General features: G+C 35.2%; 1 protein-coding gene across 6 annotated transcripts in view; it reads left to right on the plus strand.

The window, feature by feature from the left end:
- The window catches only part of UBR3 (ubiquitin protein ligase E3 component n-recognin 3 (putative)), a 198,913-nt gene that overhangs the window by 101,383 nt on the left and 80,354 nt on the right, over window positions 1–17,176 (plus strand). For 3 of the 6 annotated variants that reach the window (XM_013968944.2, XM_013968948.2, XM_013968950.2), the window contains exons 20-24: window positions 1,984–2,125; window positions 5,371–5,475; window positions 6,854–7,027; window positions 7,446–7,478; window positions 9,059–9,519. In XM_013968944.2, the coding sequence (XP_013824398.2) occupies window positions 1,984–2,125; window positions 5,371–5,475; window positions 6,854–7,027; window positions 7,446–7,478; window positions 9,059–9,519 (915 nt within the window). The remainder of the gene's footprint in view (window positions 1–1,983; window positions 2,126–5,370; window positions 5,476–6,853; window positions 7,028–7,445; window positions 7,479–9,058; window positions 9,520–17,176) is intronic. The other 3 variants (XM_013968965.2, XM_013968955.2, XM_013968956.2) reach the window with 1 other exon arrangement.

The following is a 17,176-nucleotide window of genomic DNA, read 5'->3' on the forward strand; positions in this document are numbered from 1 at the left end:
ATTTTGCCTCTTCTTGTAATTTTTATCTTTAAGACTTTCTTTCCCCTACCTGCATAACATCCTTTTCCCTTTAGCTGAGTCTTCCACTGTTAGGTCTCTAGCTTTCATGTTGGAGGCGTTCCTAGGATAGCTAATGATTCTGGCTGCTTGTGAGGAAGAGCTAGCCCTCAGTGCCTGGGTGGATGTTGTGGATCCTGAGCTTTACTCTGGGGTGATTTGAGCAAGCAGGTTTGTTGAGAAGCCCCTATGTTAGTCTCTTTGAAACTTTCTTTTTGGTGTTGTAAGATTTCTCAAAGAAGTATTTTCAAATATTGCCCAGAATATAGTGGTCTGACTGCCATTATTTTGTAAATGAAATGGCGTCAAAGCCTAAGTATTCTGAATCAAAATGCATTTGATGACTTTAACCGCATATCCTCCCACCCTAAACCATGCTTGTGTTTTACCTTCTTCAGAGATGAATTCTCCAGCCAGAATTCTGTTGGGATGGGGTGAAGCAGTTTTCATCCAGTCCTCATTTTAGCCTCCTATCTCCTCAACTCCAGCTTCCAAGGTGGCTCAGTGGTAAAGAATCCACCTGCCAGAGCAGGAGACAGGAGAGATGCGGGTTTGATCCCTGTGTTGGGAAGATCCCCTGGAGGAGGAAATGGCAACCCCCTCCAGTATTCTTGCTGGTATAATCCCATGGACAGAGAACCCTGGCGGGCTACATACAGTCCATGGGGTCGCAAAGAGTTGGACATGACTGAGCAAGCAAGCACACGCTCAACTCCCAATTATTGAAGTACCAGGTGCTTCCAGTTTCTGAGCCTTTTAAGTATTCTGCAGAGTAATTGGGGTCGATTTTCAGCCTTCTCCCTTGCCTTCTTGTGATTTGGCTTTCTTAGGTTTACTAGAATCATCCACATAGCCACTTGCTTTCTGATTAACAAAATTTTTGTTTTCTTTTCCTTTTTGGATTTTCCTCATCCTGTGTTTTTCATCTTAAAGAAAAAATACTGTTACTATATTTTCATTAGAGTTTTGAGTGAAAGTAAAATTAAATATTTATGTTCACTATGTCATTTTAACTTTGAATGCTGAATGTATGACATATATTCTCTGGATTACTGGGTGAAATTGAACCTTTAAAAGAAACTTCTTAATTTCCCTCCATGATTCTTGCATTGAAAGTGGTGTATGGATTATCTTTGATGGTTTTTTGGTTAGATTATCTACATTTTATTAGTTCTCAAGTTTTATTTTTTTGTATTTGGATCTTTAATCCACCTGGAGTTGATTTTTATAGAGTGAAGTAGTGGTTTGTTTTTTTCCCCGTGCAGAAAACCAGCTCCAGGACTATTTACTGAAGAATCCATGCTTTTCTCACTGATTTGTAATGCTAATTCTGTCATATACAGTTGATCCTCATTATTTTCAAATTCTGTATTTGCTAATTTGATTACTTGGTAAATTTATTTGTAAACCTTGAATCAATACTCAGAGCACCTTACTGGTTATTTTCAGATTTGAGTGGATGTGCAGAGGGCACCTAGATTCAAGTGGGAAAAAGCAAAACTCTGCCCTCTTGTTTCAGCTCGTACTATAGACAAGTGTCCTTTTCATGGTCAATTCAGTGCTATGTTTTTGAATTTTTGTCCTTTGGTGATTTTGCTGTATAGAATGTCTCCCACATGGCGTACCCCAGTACCGTGTAGTGTTGCTGAGGGTAAGAAGGCTTTGATGTGCCTTACAGAGATTTGTTGTTAGATAAGCTTTGTTCAGGCTGTTACAGTGCTCTTGGCTGTGAATTCAATAGTAATGAATCAATAGTATGGTATATCCAGAAAAGATAGAGGAAATTTGCTGGTCTGTACATAAAGTTATTACAAAAAGTGCTAAAGTAGCATGTAATGTATGTGATTGAAGCTATGGAATCACCATTTAAATCACAGTTTAATCTTGTGTCTATCATCTAATTTTGGTTTTATTTTATTTTTATAGTTTAAAACAGAGTGGAAAATTCCCTGGAAATCCTTGGCCACCCTATAAGAAAAGGACACCACTCCATCCCAGCTATAAAGGTCTCATGAGACTTCTGCACTGTAAAACTTTGCACATTGTGCTGTTCACTCTGCTTTACAAGGTACAGTAGTGATTTGACTAAGAAGACTAAATTAACGTTTATTCCCATAATTCTTAAATAAAAATGCCAAAAGATAATATTAACATAAAAGTACCATTTATAAAGCAAAGTGTATTTATATATTTAAGATGTGTGAGGATATGTCATAATCACATGTATGTGAATTGTATTCTTGTAATTTCAAATCTAAGTTGGAAAATAACAGAGTTACACCATTTGTTATGGGAAACTATTCATCTTTTCAGTTTCAGATAGGAATTATTATACAATTAGATATAAAGGAAAAAAAGCTTGTTTCTTCTAATTAGAATGTGAAAAATTAAAAATTAACTTAAAAGTAAAAATTATGCCTATATGTTAACAAATTTCTAATCACTACATATATATTATTTAAATTATTTAAGAAAATTAATATATTAAATTTAGTTAGCAGACATTTTTGTTTTTTCTTAATGTTTGAGATATAAACAAATACAGCTTTTAGATTTCTGTACCTTCTATTCTTTTTAACTCTACTCCATGATCAGTTTTTCATTTTACTTGCAAAAATTACTCCCGTTAAAATTTTAGACATGGGCCTCAAAAAAACCAATTGAATGGTTTATTTTCATTAATTTCTAAGAAAATTATTCAGTAAAGTAATTTAAGATGTTCTTTTTTTAATTAAAATAGAATATTTTTCTTATTAAAAGGATATTTGTAGTTTTGATCTTTTATAGACATTTTTCAGTACTTAGTGCCAGATTTTGTTTCAAATGCCTTGTGTACACATATACACATTATTTTAATTCTAGTGGAAATCCTTATGAGTGACAGTTCTATTTTTATTCTTGTCTTTCAGATATGTTTTTTAACATTTTATTATGTATTTTTGGTTGCACTGGGTCTTCATTGCTGCATGTGGGCTTTCTCTAGTTGGGGCAATTGGGGACTAACTACTCTTGGTTGCGATGTATGGGCCTCTCATTGTAGGGGCTTCTCTTGTTGCAGAGCACAGGCTCAGTAGCTGTGGCTCGTGGGCCTAGCTGCTCCACAGCATGTGGAATCCTCCTGCACCAGGGATCGAACCTGTGCCCCCTGCATTGGCAGGCAGATTCCCATCCACTATACTACCAGGGAAGACCTCAGATATGTTTTTTTGAGTTTTAGAGGTTAAATAACTGAGTAAGGTTAAATAAGTGAATTAGTCAGTAAATCTTGATTTAAAAATTAAAGAAGACTACTGCAAATGATTTGTGTCCTTTCAAGTTATATTTTTTCAACATTTTTGTTTGCTTACTATAAGAATATTTCCTCAAAAATAGAAAGGCAGTATTTAGTTGTTATAAGATTACTATGAACGAATTTTAAAAATCTCAATTTTGTAATATCATTCCTGACTTTATGATTATGAAGAACCTTTAATTGACATTGCATTGGCAGGTCAACTTTCTAAAAATCAATGTCAGTAAACCATTTCATCTCCTGCCATGTTTAATATTAAAAAACTTTAATATAGAACATGTTAATAAAACTCTCCTGAAACCATCCTCTCTTTTATTGTAGTACCTAAAAAAGTTTTTTTGCTTCCTTAACCTTAAAGTTACGCATTTGAAGCTGTAAGATGTAACGCCACAGGTTTTCAAGCTAAAGTTTATTTGATTTTAGCTAATAGTGCTTTATTTATTAAAAGGAGGCAGAATGGTAATGGTATGCAGTCATTGGAAGTCTGAAATCTGTGTTCTAGTGGCTTATGCTAGCTGAACCTTGGTTTCCTCCCTGTAAAGTCTTGGGTTAGAAAGGATCACCTCGGTTGCCTGTCAACCTTCAGTCCCCTCTTACTGCTCTCCTGTTCTTCCCAGCGTCCGTCTACACCACCTCCCTACTATTTGTTGAACACCAGTTGCTAGATACTATTTGAAGCAAAGTAAAGATGTTAATCATATAATCCTCACAATAATTCTGGGCTATTATTCCGGTTTTAAAGATGAGGAAACTTAAGACCAGATGTTGTTCAAGATCAAATAGCTTAAGTATATTCAAAATTTGTTTAAAAAAATCAGGTTTTTAAAAGGTTTTGAAAGTCTGTTCTCCTCATCATTGTGCCACACAAAATACGAATGGAAAAGTCTTCTCAGTAGTCAGATTGAGCATTAGAAAATCAGTGCACTGAAAGTCTTCAGTTTTTAGTCACAGTAGATTAGCTCCTAAGGGACTAAGGCCTTTCCAAGCCCTCTCTGCTGTCTGGGCAGTTTCTAGGAGGCTCAGCCTAGACTGGCCTCTCTCTTATTCTCCCTAGTCTCACCTGCAGCTGACAGTGCCGCTCCCCACAGAAGCTCTAGTTTGACTGGCTGGCTTTTTTTTTTTTTTAAATAATGAAGACAACAAGATGGCTACCAAGCTGTTTTTTCCTTACGGTATTTTATGTGTCTTCTGGTTAATCGTTTGTTGCATTATACTGAATGAGTGATTGGGATAGGTTAGCCCACCGAGTCCTGCATAAAATGTGTAAGGCTTGCATAATCCATTTATAAGGTCAGATTTGTCAGTATTTCCTCAGCGCAACCTGTCTCCTAACCACTTTATTCCTTCTTCCTTTCTTGTATAAACCACACGTTGCATACACATACACACAGTGTGTGCCAGAGCTGAGCAATGAACACTGAGTGCAGAACACTCAAGCTCAGGACTGTAACTTTAGAGACAGATTTTAAGAATATTAGTGTTCCATAAACAATTATTTTGCTCCCAATTATATACCAGGTGCTATGCTAAACATATTTGCATGAACTATTCTGTTTAACAAACATTTATCTGATATCCTTGTAATCAGGAGAAAAGTGTCAATCACTTAGGATGTAAAATATTTCTGTTAAATTACTTTATTAGATACTGGTATTTTTATAATAATTGTTTTAGTGGATTATTTAATGTGTTAAACTTTAGCTGATCAGTGAACTAATGATTCTGAATATTGCCTAAAATACTGTGTAATCCTGGGAGGGGAACCTGTTTTTTAGGTTTTAGTTTGTCTTTTCACCAAGGTATATGTTTACTTACTTACATATCTGATTATGATATGTATAACACACACATGTATATATGATATGTAAAACATGTATATATTATATATATAACATATATGTATATATAACACATATATATTATGTTACATTGGTCTATAAGGTTAAAATACTTTTTGATATTTAAGTGAAATATGTTTTATGGAAAAAAGTAATATGGGGTATTTTTTTCTCTTTTTAAAGATTTTGATGGATCATCAAAATCTTTCAGAACATGTACTCTGTATGGTTTTATATCTGATTGAATTAGGACTTGAAAATTCAGCTGAAGAGGAATCAGATGAAGAGGTAAGTAGTTTTTTATATTTTTAAATGTTAAAGTTGTGATATGCCTTAATGAAAGGTTGCATGTCATCTTGAAGGTATTTATTTTGTCTGAGTATCATACTTAGAAAAAAATCTTCTTAGGAACTTGGAAAAGGCCCTTTTAAATCTTCAACTGTATATGTTCTTTTAGAGATTTCACTAATATATAAAACTCCCATTTATAGAATTATTGAATTTGAAATTTGTAATTCTTAATATGTAGATCTAAGAAAAGTTGTTAGTGCATATTTGTGCTGTGCTCAGATGCTCAATTATGTCCAACTCTTTGTGACCCTATGGGCTGTAGTGTGCCAGGCTCCTCTGTGCTTGGGATTCTCCCAGCAAGAATACTGGCATGGGGTGCCATTTCCTCCTCTAGGTGATCTTCCCAACCCAGAGATTGAACCTACATATCCTGTGTTGGCAGGCAGGTTCTTTACCACTAGTGCCATTTTTGTAGTTACTGGTCAGGAAGATCCCCTGAAGAAGGAAATGGAAACCCACTCCAGTATTCTTTTCTGGAAAATCACATGAACAGAGGAGTCTGGTGGACTACAGTCCATGGGGTCAGAAAGAGTGGGACATGACTGAGCAATTGAACTACACACACACACACATACACACACACTGGTAAATAATTATGTTAGGACTTCAGTCTAGAAATTCTAATAATTTGATTAGGGATTTTATTTTTGAATAGCAAATTCTTTCTGTAAAGATTTTAAGTTAGTGGAGTAAGATTTGTTGTAAAGGAGAATGTTTACTTGAGAATATAAGTTGTTAATGTGTTTCAGGACTTTAAAAGTATCATTTCCATGAAAGTAATTGTTAGTTACTACAAATTGATTTTACAGTTAATTGATATTTTTCTCATTCCCTCCATACAAAAAGACAACAGCAATAGACGGACAAGTGAAAAGGCTAGGCAGTACTTAGTAGTCGTAAGCTGAGTCAACATATATTCTTTCATAGATACTAAAAAAATCATTAATATTCCTCTAAGTCAGACTTTTGATAGATTTTTCGGACTTACTTCCACAGTTAGTCCAAATTAGCGTTATTTGACTGCATTATGAGTTATTTTTAATGGGTGGTGAAAAGTATCTTGTACTGCATATTTCCAAATTGAAAAATGTATTTTCTTCTGGAGAAGTTTAGCTGACTTCCATGTTGGCATCGAGCAGTTTGTTTTTAAATTTTCTGTTTGCATTTGGTTTTATTCGCACTTCGTAGTTCGTAAATGTGACTTTAAGGGATTAAGGGATATAACAGGCAGTGAACTATTATTTGGGCTTGTCACGTCTCCATTGTGCCTTGGACCTGACTGACAAGATTTGTATTCATTATGTTTATGTTTCAGGCATCAGCATGTGGACCTGAACGTTGTCATGACAGTTGGTTTCCTGGTAGTAACTTAGTATCGAATATGCGACACTTTATAAATTATGTTAGAGTGAGAGTTCCAGAGACTGCTCCAGAAGTGAAGAGAGATTCACTTGCAAGTACCAGCTCTGACAGCTTGGGATCTTTACAAGTAAGTGTAAAAGTGAGAACAAAAAAGGGAAAGACTTCATTATGTTAGGGTGTGTCATTTAGATCATCTTATCATATCGTAGGGCTTCCCTGGTGGCTCAGTGGTAAAGAATCCGCCTGCAATGCAGGAGACGTGGGTTTAACCCCTGGGTTGGGAAGATCCCCTGAAGAAGGAAATGGCAACCACTCCAGTATGCTTGCCTGGGAAATCCCACAGACAGAGGAGCCTGGCAGGCTGTGGTCTATAGGGCTGAAAAGAGTTGAACATGATTTAGCAACAAAACAACAACAAAAACAGTCATATCCAAAAAAAACATAAATGTGGTTATAGATAACTTTAAATTGTGCTTTATATCTAAGCAACTCTGATATATCTAAGCAACGTCTGCCTCACCCATCTTTTTCCTTTAATCTGCCAGAGTTCACGTCGGCCTAAAGTTCTTCAAAGAGAGGTAGATGTATATGATACTTGCATTAACTAGCAATGTGGCTTTAACTGGAAATGGGGACAGATGCTGAAGTATTTGTGTGTATATGTGTGTGTTTAATTAATATGGTTAGAATAAAAAAACATTTAATGTATGTGTGCATTCTTTTTAAAATGTAGTAATTTAGGCTTTATTTTTAAAGAAAATCCACATGATTGAACTTAAAAAATAATACTGCACATTTAATAGTGAGCTTTTCTTAGTAGTGTTGGTATTTTGGGCCAATTATAAGAAGCACATTTTGTTCTGTTTACATTTAGCATTGTTACTAACATCTTAAAAATGAATGTTTCTGAAATCAAAATAAATTTTATCTTTAGTTGCTGGTGGCATGCCATTCACAACTCCCCCCTTTTTTTTTTGTTTATATGATAGTTAATTAACTGATAAAATAAGTCCACAAAAAGCTTAAACTTATGTTGTGTATTTGGACTCATTTAAAAAATAAGCCCTCTTATTGCATGTAGCTTAATTAACTTATAAAAAGCAGAAATGAAGAATCTTGAAATGACATGGCAAATAACTAAACTTAAATACTTCTAATTCATACAGTCTAGATTTTTGCAAGTAAAGAACATTGAATCATACATTTCTTATTGAAAGAGTTCATTTGTAGGAACTTTGTCTTTGACAGTATGCTTTTTCTGTGAACACCATAAAGAATTTTGATTAAAATATTGCAGTCTGTAAGAGGCAGCTTTTGCCTCTAATGCTGGCAGAGGGAACTTTGACAAACAGCTTGGACATTAAAAAAAAAATGTATATGAAGTTCATAAAAGCTCAGCTGATTGAAGCATTGTTTCTCTGCTTGCTTAAAAAAATTTAGTGAAATCTATTAAACTGACTTGTATCTTAATTAAAAGATGATTTCTAAGAGCCCTAATGTAGTTTGATTGCTTTAGCAAAAAGGCTATTTTGAAGATTAATTATTGAGAAAAATAGTTTAAAAAAATCTGTTCAATAAATATATTAAATATGAAAGATTAATTTTTTATCTTTTTATTTCATTTTAGTAACTTAAAGCATTTATGTTAGAAGTAATTTTCAAACTTCTAAAGTTCTTAAAAAATGAAATTAATTAGCATTTGAGATTCATTAACTTGGAAAAAAATTAATTTATGATTTTCTTAAGTGGACGATATCATGGTCTTCCAAAAGTTAGTCAGGAATATAGTATTCTTGATGAATGTCGGATAGCTTTGATTCCTTAAAACTGATGAAAGTCTTAGTTTATGATTCCTTTTGAATATGGCTGTAGATACTACTGAAGCTTTGTCTGTTTTCCCTGATAGGCTTAGGGGGGTTGCAAAAGAAGTGTTACTATGGATAATCTCCTTTTTCCTCATTGTTGTTTCCAGATTGAGTGGGACTAAGTATATTTGAGAGAAGTCAAGGGGCAAATTTACTTAAAGAACAAATCTATTAAATAAATCTTTGGATGAAACTTTGATCATATCCTTTGGAAAAAGTAATGCTAATGTATTTTAAAACTGACCCTGAATAACCTTCTCTTGATTTTTCTTTCTTTCTCGTTTGAATGGTAGAATTCTGGTACAGCTCAGGTTTTCAGCTTAGTAGCAGAGCGCAGAAAGAAGTTTCAAGAGATCATCAATCGCAGTAACAGTGAAGCAAATCAAGTGGTTCGTCCAAAAACTTCAAGTAAATGGTCTGCGCCTGGTTCAGCTCCACAGTTAACTACAGCCATTTTGGAAATTAAAGAAAGTATATTGTCTTTGTTAATTAAACTTCACCACAAACTCTCAGGAAAACAAAATTCCTACTATCCTCCTTGGCTTGATGACATAGAAATTTTAATCCAACCAGAAATTCCTAAATATAGTCATGGAGATGGTATAACTGCAGTAGAAAGAATTTTACTAAAAGCTGCATTGCAAAGCAGAATGAACAAACGCATCATTGAAGAGATATGTAGAAAAGTGACCCCTCCTGTGCCACCCAAAAAGATTACTGCAGCGGAGAAGAAAACACTGGACAAAGAAGAAAGGTAATTTTTATTTTTAGTGCTTTAATGTATGATGCAGTTGAAGATTTTATATTACCACCCCCACCCCCACTTTTGTTCATCTGAGGCTAGCTATAATCATAACTGAATAGTTTGTAAGAAGAGGGGAATCAAGGATAGTCAGTGCTTGTATGTTTAGCATGCTTGAATTGGTTGAGTTTCTGTTCAGTGGGTCAGTTGCATCTGACTCTTTGCGACCCCATGGACTGCAGCACACCAGGCTTCCCTGTCCATCGCCAACTCCCGGAGCTTCCTCAGACTCAACATCCATTGAGTCGATGATGCCATCCAACCATCTCATCCTCTCGTCCCCTTCTCCTCCTGCCCTGAATCTTTCCCAGCATCAGGGTCTTTTCCAAAGAGTCAGTTCTTCACATCAGGTGGCCAAAGTATTGAAGTTTCAACTTCAGCATCAGCCCTTCCAATGAATATTTCCTTTAGGAAATATTGAGGAAATAAAAAAATTTAGAACAGGACTGATTTCCTTTAGGATTGACTGTTTTGATCTCCTTGCAGTCCAAGGGAATCTCAGGAGTCTTCTCCAACTTCACAGTTCAAAAGCATCAATTCTTCAGTGCTCAGCTTTCTTTATAATCCCAACTCTCACATCCATACATGATTTCTGGAAAACCATAGCTTTGACTAGATGGCCTTTTGTCAGCCAAGTAATATCTCTGCTTTTTAATATGCTATCTAGGTTAGTCATAACTTTTCTTCCAAGGAGCAAGCATCTTTGTATTTCATGGCTGCAGTCACCATCTGCAGTGATTTTGGAGCCCCCCAAAATAATATCTCTCACTGTTTCCATTATTTCCCCATCTATTTGCCATGAAGTGATGGGACCAGATGCCATGATCTTAGTTTTCTGAATGCTGACTTTTAAACCAACTTTTTCACTCTTCTCTTTCACTTTCATCAAGAGGCTCTTTAGTTCTTCACTTCCTGCCATATGGGTGGTGTCATCTGGGTATCTGAGGTTATTGATATTTCTCCTGACAATCTTGATTCCAGCTTGTGCTTCATCCAGCCTGGGACTGACCCTGACATTAAATTACTACTCTAGACCTGAAGACCCCTTTGGAAAAGTTGCTGTTATTTCTGTGAGGAACCTAATAATTCTGCTATTTTATTTTAAAGTATTCAACTTTAATATCTTCCCTGTGTAAGCTCAGACAGTAAAGTATCTGCCTGCAATGCAGGAGACCCAGGTTTGATCTCTGGGTTGGGAAGATCCCCTGGAGAAGGGAATAGCAACTCACTCCAGTATTCTTGCTTGGAGAATCCCATGGACAGAGGAGCCTGGCGGGCTATAGTTCATGGGGTCATGAAAAGTCAGATACAAATGAGCAACTAAGCATGCATGCACAAACCTGTAGATCCCTTTGGAAAAGTTGCTGTCTGTTACTACTGTGGGAAATCTAATAATTCTCTTGCTATTTAAAAAAAATTAATTCAACTTTAAATGATAGTAGAAAATAAAAGAAAAATTTTACTAATCCTTAAAAATTTGTTTTAGTTTCTTATAGTGATTTCCAGTCTTTCCTATATATGATCACAAATTGTTAAACAAGCAGTGTTTTAAAACTTTGATGGTTTTAGCTTTTGAAGCTTTAAGTTGCTTTTAATTTGTTGTTAAATCATAATATTAATAAAACTTCTCCATTTTTCTTTGAACAGTGTTCTGTTTACCAGGATAAAGGAGGATAGGTGGCTCAGGATTAGCGGTAAAATTGACTTGCTCAGTTTTGTATGTTACTGAGTTTAAGGAAGGCATCCAGGTGAAGATGTCCAGTTAGATACAGGGTAGAGACTTAGGTGAGAATTCTTGAGTTAGAGCTACAGATTTAGGCATATAGGTAATAGTTAAGAGCCTTGTGTATGGAAGAATATGGACAATAAAAAGATGAGAACGTTTAGTATGAAACTCAAGGGGAAATCATAAAGGGGAATAATTAAGGAAGGAGCACCTATAAAGGTAACTCAAAACGGGATGGTTAGAGTGAAATAAGAGGAAAGCTGCAGAGAACGGAATTAGGGAGGCATAAGAGGAGGAGGTTCAGAAAGGAAGAAAGATTGTTAAATGCTATGAAAGTTTAGTTAAGATTGGCAGTCCCATTTGATTAGTTAGGAGGTCATCCTTTGGTAACTGTAACAGAAGCAGATTTAATCATACATAGCTGTTCTTCATTTTTGCTGTAATTTTGTTACAGATAATTTTAATAAAAGTATGCACAAAACTTTTAGTACATTAAAAATTTAGGAGAGTTCTTATTTCTCACAGTATTTTATAAATAGCAGTTGTTATATAGTAACATAATTTAGGTGAAAGTTCATTAACTTTGAATTGGTAGCTACCTAGAATTTAATGGGCTTCCCTGGTGGCTCAGAGGGTAAAGCATCTGCCTCCAATGCAGGAGACCCGGGTTCAATCCCTGGGTCGGGAAGATCCCCTGGAGAAGGAAATGGTAACCCACTCCAGTATTCTTGCCTGGAAAATCCCATGGATGGAGAAGCTTGGTAGGCTACAGTCCATGGGGTCGCAGAGAGTCGGACACGACTGAGCGGCTTCACTTTCACTTTCAGTAGAATTTAATAGATATAATTGGAAAGTTAAAAATGAGGTAAATTTTTTTTGTTGTTAACTAAAATTAGTCCTCTTCTAAATTGGTCATCTTTTGTTTTGGTTATAGAATAATGTCTTTTTATTTTTTAAGGAAGATAAAAACATTCAGTGAATCAAAACTTATACTATTTGGTTAAAGGCATTTTGTCATTATTATTCATAACAGATATAGATACTAGAGGACATAATTCAGATGCCTTTTTTTTTTTTTTACAAAGGCTCTAATGCTGTTGTAATAAATAGTAACCTAAAAATTTAAGGCTTTTTTTGTTATGGGCCTGTTTCCTTTTGGCGATGGTATTATTGACAAGGACTTGAAACTAATTCTGTAGTAGACAGCTAATGATTAAAATGAATCAGTTTGAATCTCGCTATGCGTCTCACTTTTTTTTTTTCTCTCAATTTATTTAGGGTTTTGGGTTAAATTTCATAATAAAGGCAGAATAGTTTATATACACTTAATGATCTATTCCCAGGTACCTCAGCTATAGACATACTTGACATCAATTTCATAATAGATTGATGGTGGTTTAATCCCTAAGTCATGTCCCACTGTTTGCAACCCCATGGGCTATAGCCCACCAGGCTCCTTTGCCCATGGGATTTCCCAGGCAAGAATACTGGAATGGGTTGCCATTTCCTTCTCCAGGGGATCTTCCCAACCCAGGGATCAAACTCGAGTCTCTTCCATCTCTTGCACTGGCAAACGGATTCTTTACCACTGCACTGCCGGGGAAGCCCTCGTAACCTATTAACTGCATAGAAAACTAGATACAAATAGAAAACTCTAGATGGTTGTAACCGTATGCAACCTTAGTATGTCCACGTCTTAGGTCATAAGGGAAAATTGCTGAGTTGTATGAATGTGCTAGAACTTGTGCCTTTTGGTTAATGGTCTTTATGCACATTTATGTCCAAGTTTAGAAAGGAATAACCTAAATTATGAAAAAATTCACAAGGGAAAAATAACAATACTCCTTTCCTAGAAATCATAGACAACTACTAGAGAAATGCATTGTTAAGAACACAATTTAAAATGATACCCATTTAATTTTCTTGTTTCTGTTGAAGTCACCTGGTGTGACTGTCTCTGCTCAGAGTCTCACAGACTAAAGTAAAGTTGACAGACATAATTATCTATAATTTACAGTAATTCCAGAACAGAAACGAATTATATTTTAAAAAGCTATTTATTTATTTATTTTTGGTTGTGCTGGGTCTTTCGTTGCTTTGCTAGTCCAGAGAGCAGGGGCCGCTCTCCAGTTGTGGGTCGGGAGTCCACATCGCGGTGGCTTCTCTCGTTGCGGAGCACCGGCTCTAGGCGCGTGGGCTCTAGTAGCGGTGACTCGCAGGCCCTAGAGCCAGGGCTCGGTCGGGGTGGCACTGGGGCGTAGTTGCTCTGGGGCATGTGCCGTCTTCCAGGACTAGGGATCACACTTGTGTCACCCACATTGGCAGGCAGAATCTTATCCACTGTGCCACCAAGGATGTCCTCAAAATGAATTTTAATACCAGTGCCAATCAGTTCTCTTAAGAAAACCTCAAGTATAATTGATTGGCACTGGTATTAAAATTCATTTCGAGGACTTCCGTGGTGTCACAGGGGATAAGATGATTCCGCTTGCCAGTGCAGGCTAGATGAGTTTGGTATTCAGATTTGTTACTTGAAATAGTATTTTGTGAACCTATATATTCTAAATGTAAATGTACATGTACATATTTAAAGGTCAGCTGTAGAGTGCATAACTCATTGTTTTAATTAAAGAAATGGTGAAACTTACTAGTTTATAAAGGAGTAGTATGAAGACCAAACACATATTCTATCACTGTTACTATTTAAATATTTTTGGAGGTCTCATAGGTCTTTGAGCATCTATAGTACATTTTTGTTTGTTTCCGTTTCTTCCTTAGTGACAAATTTTAGTCCTTTGATGATGGGTTTAATTTTTAAAACCTTTTTATTTTGAAGAAATCTTAAACTTACAGAAATGTTTCAAGGATAATACAAAGAACTTTCTGGATCATTTTAGAGTAAGTTGTTTTACAGTGGAATATTTTAGTGTAATACTTCAGTGCATAGCTTTTAGAAATAAGGGCATTTTCTTATATAATCACAATACACCTTTCAAAATAAAGGAATTAGCATTTTACTTAGTATGATAAAATCCTTAGATCCCAAGTTTTAACAGTTGTTCCAGTAATGTTGGTTATAGCAGAAGGATTCTGTCCAGAATCACTCATCATGTTTTCTTGTTGTATCTCTTTGATTTCCTTCAATATGGAATAGTCTTCCCTTTTCCTTTATTTTCTTGACCTTGGCACTTTTGAAAATTACAGAGCAGTAAGTACTATAGACTATCCCTCAGTTTGGGCTTGTCTACTTTTCCATTGTGCTTGGATTTGGATGATACATCTTTGAGAGCAATATCAAAAAAGTGTTGCTGGGGAGTTTCCTGGTGGTTTAGTGGTTAGGATTCTTGGCTTTCGTTGCTATGGCCCAGGTTCAGTTCCTGGTTAGGGAACTGAGATTCCACAGCCCCTGTGGCCCAGCCAAAGAAAAAGAAGGCAGAGGGGAATGTTGCAGTTTTGTTTTGACTGCATCCCGTCAGTTGTCACATGATTTTAATTTGTTTCATCACTACTGATTAACTTTGATCACTTGGTTATGGGGGTATCTGTTAGACTTCACTGTTAAGTTACTCTTTGTAAATATCCTCCCCTTTCTCACCTTTGTAATCAGTATGTGTTAATAATTTGTGGAGAGATACTTTGAAGTGCTGCAGTATTCTGTTCATCGTTTCAGTTCATTCATTTATCTGCTTGTATCAGTTTAGAGTTACAGATTTCTGTTTTACTTTATGAGCTATAATCTGCTCATTAGTCATCTTGATGCTCAGATTGTTTTATTTATTTATGTTTTTAACTTTGCAATACTGTATTAGTTTTGCCATACATTGACATGAATCCACCACAGGTGTACACGAGTTCAGATTGTTTTAGATTTGACCAGTGGGAGTCCCTTCAAGCTGGTTTCTGTAGTCGTTGTATTTCTCTCCCCACCATTCTTTGAGCATTTTCTTATTTTCTGGGCCAAGAAGATAGCCCAGCTTCATCTTGTGTTCTATATTAGACATTTGTCTGAAGAGTCTTGGTTACTGTTAGTAGAGAATGTTACTTAGAAACCAGTCTATGCACTCATTCTAATGAGCTCATTCACAGACTCTCTTAGTGGGCAAAAAGTGTGTGCACAAGAGGGGGATATAGTGAGGGGAGAGAGAGGTATTAAAAACTACGACTGTGAGTTCAACTTGATAATCCCAGTTCTAATCCAACACCATAGTATTTATTCATCTTTTCGCTCTTTTCAAATTATAATCTCTAGTCCCACAGTGAGAAACCTGATCCCTATAATCCTTAATAGTGTTAATTTTTTATTAGTTCCCTCGTATGTAACCAGTTCCTTATAACTTTTCCCTGCAGGAATGCCCTCCTGTGCCAGGCTATTGGGTCTTGACAGGCCCTGTCCTAGGCCACTGTGTCACCTTCCATATTCAGGAAGGAAGGAGACAGGAGTGGTTTTTAATATTTTTAAATGGCTAATGTCTTTGGGAGTCAAGTTTGATGAGTAGACCGGGTGATCACCCTGGATGACAATATTTTGGCTTAAATATAAAAATATAAGAGTTGTTTTTACAAAATAGATAATAAAATAAGTTTTCTTATGTGGACCCTAAATTATATTTAAGGTAAATATTAGTAAAGGAATGTTAAAAATCTCTTGAACTGTATTGGCAAATATATGTAACTTAGGGTAAACTGATACATAGTTTATAGATGTATAAATGTATAAAGTTTATAGACTTTATAGATGTTTGTGATTATCTCCACCGAGTGGGTGGGAGGAGATGTGTGAATAATCTTAAAATTACTATTATCATTCCATTCTTCTAAATTCTATCTTTTGTATCTTTGAATCATTTAGGATTAATAACTGAATTCTTTTAGGATTCCCATAGAAATTACTTCATAGAATCTCAGTTTAATAAAATTCATTTGTAGTAGATAGATACAATGAATAGTCATTAAAAGAAACTGCTATAGTGTATTGCATCCATCATGTTTTTAATATCCTTTGTATCATGGGCTGTAATAAATTCCTTTTTGAGTTTTGTTCCAAATGAAAAATTTGTCTTTCCGGATGAGTTAATATATAACGCACCTTTTAATCTTTTTTTTCCTTCCTCTCCCTCCTCTCTTGTGTTGAATTATTTTATTGCCCTTACCTTGCTGAGGGGTAGAATTTTATGCTTATTAGTATTGTTAACATCTTTAAATCTGGGGAAGCCTCTCTCCTGTCTTTATTAGTTTACTTTTATTTTTTTATACATAAGTTACACTCTTTTTTTTTTTTTGCAGTTAACCTCAGATTAAAATGCTCTTTGGAAGTAGATAAGGGAAAATTAATAAATAGAATAAAGTGAATTTATTGATTTTCTTTTACTTCAAGAAAATAAGCCAAATTTGTACTATTGTGTAGTAGAAACTAAAAACTTCCTGGCTCTTTGTTAATCCTCTTTTAGGAGAGACCTTTTCTTAAGGTAACAGTAAATCTGACTATTTTTACCTTTTAGATTCTATTCATAGCTTAACATAATAGTTTCTTTTAGCAATGAGCTTGCTATTATTTGTACCTGGGGTTAAATTATGAGTGTTAGCTAAAGCTCTTCTTGCTCTTGCTATGAACTGACATATACTTAGGAAATTGTGTAGTTGGAAAATTTTTTGTTGACTTTAATTATTTTTTCACATTTTAAAGTAAATTTTTTCTTTAATTTTTACCTGTTACACCTAGTGATTTTCAGACCATTTTAAAGCAGCAGAATCCTTTAAGGACAATAAAACTTTACATGAAGTTTAAAACACAATACAAAAATTTGGTTGATCTTAACTGTGTGACAGGGACCCTTTCATACATTATTTACTCCTGAAAGATAGTAGATATGTCTTAAGTGTTTC

Source organism: Capra hircus, chromosome 2, assembly GCF_001704415.2.
Source record: "Capra hircus breed San Clemente chromosome 2, ASM170441v1, whole genome shotgun sequence".
Taxonomy (NCBI): domain Eukaryota; kingdom Metazoa; phylum Chordata; class Mammalia; order Artiodactyla; family Bovidae; genus Capra; species Capra hircus.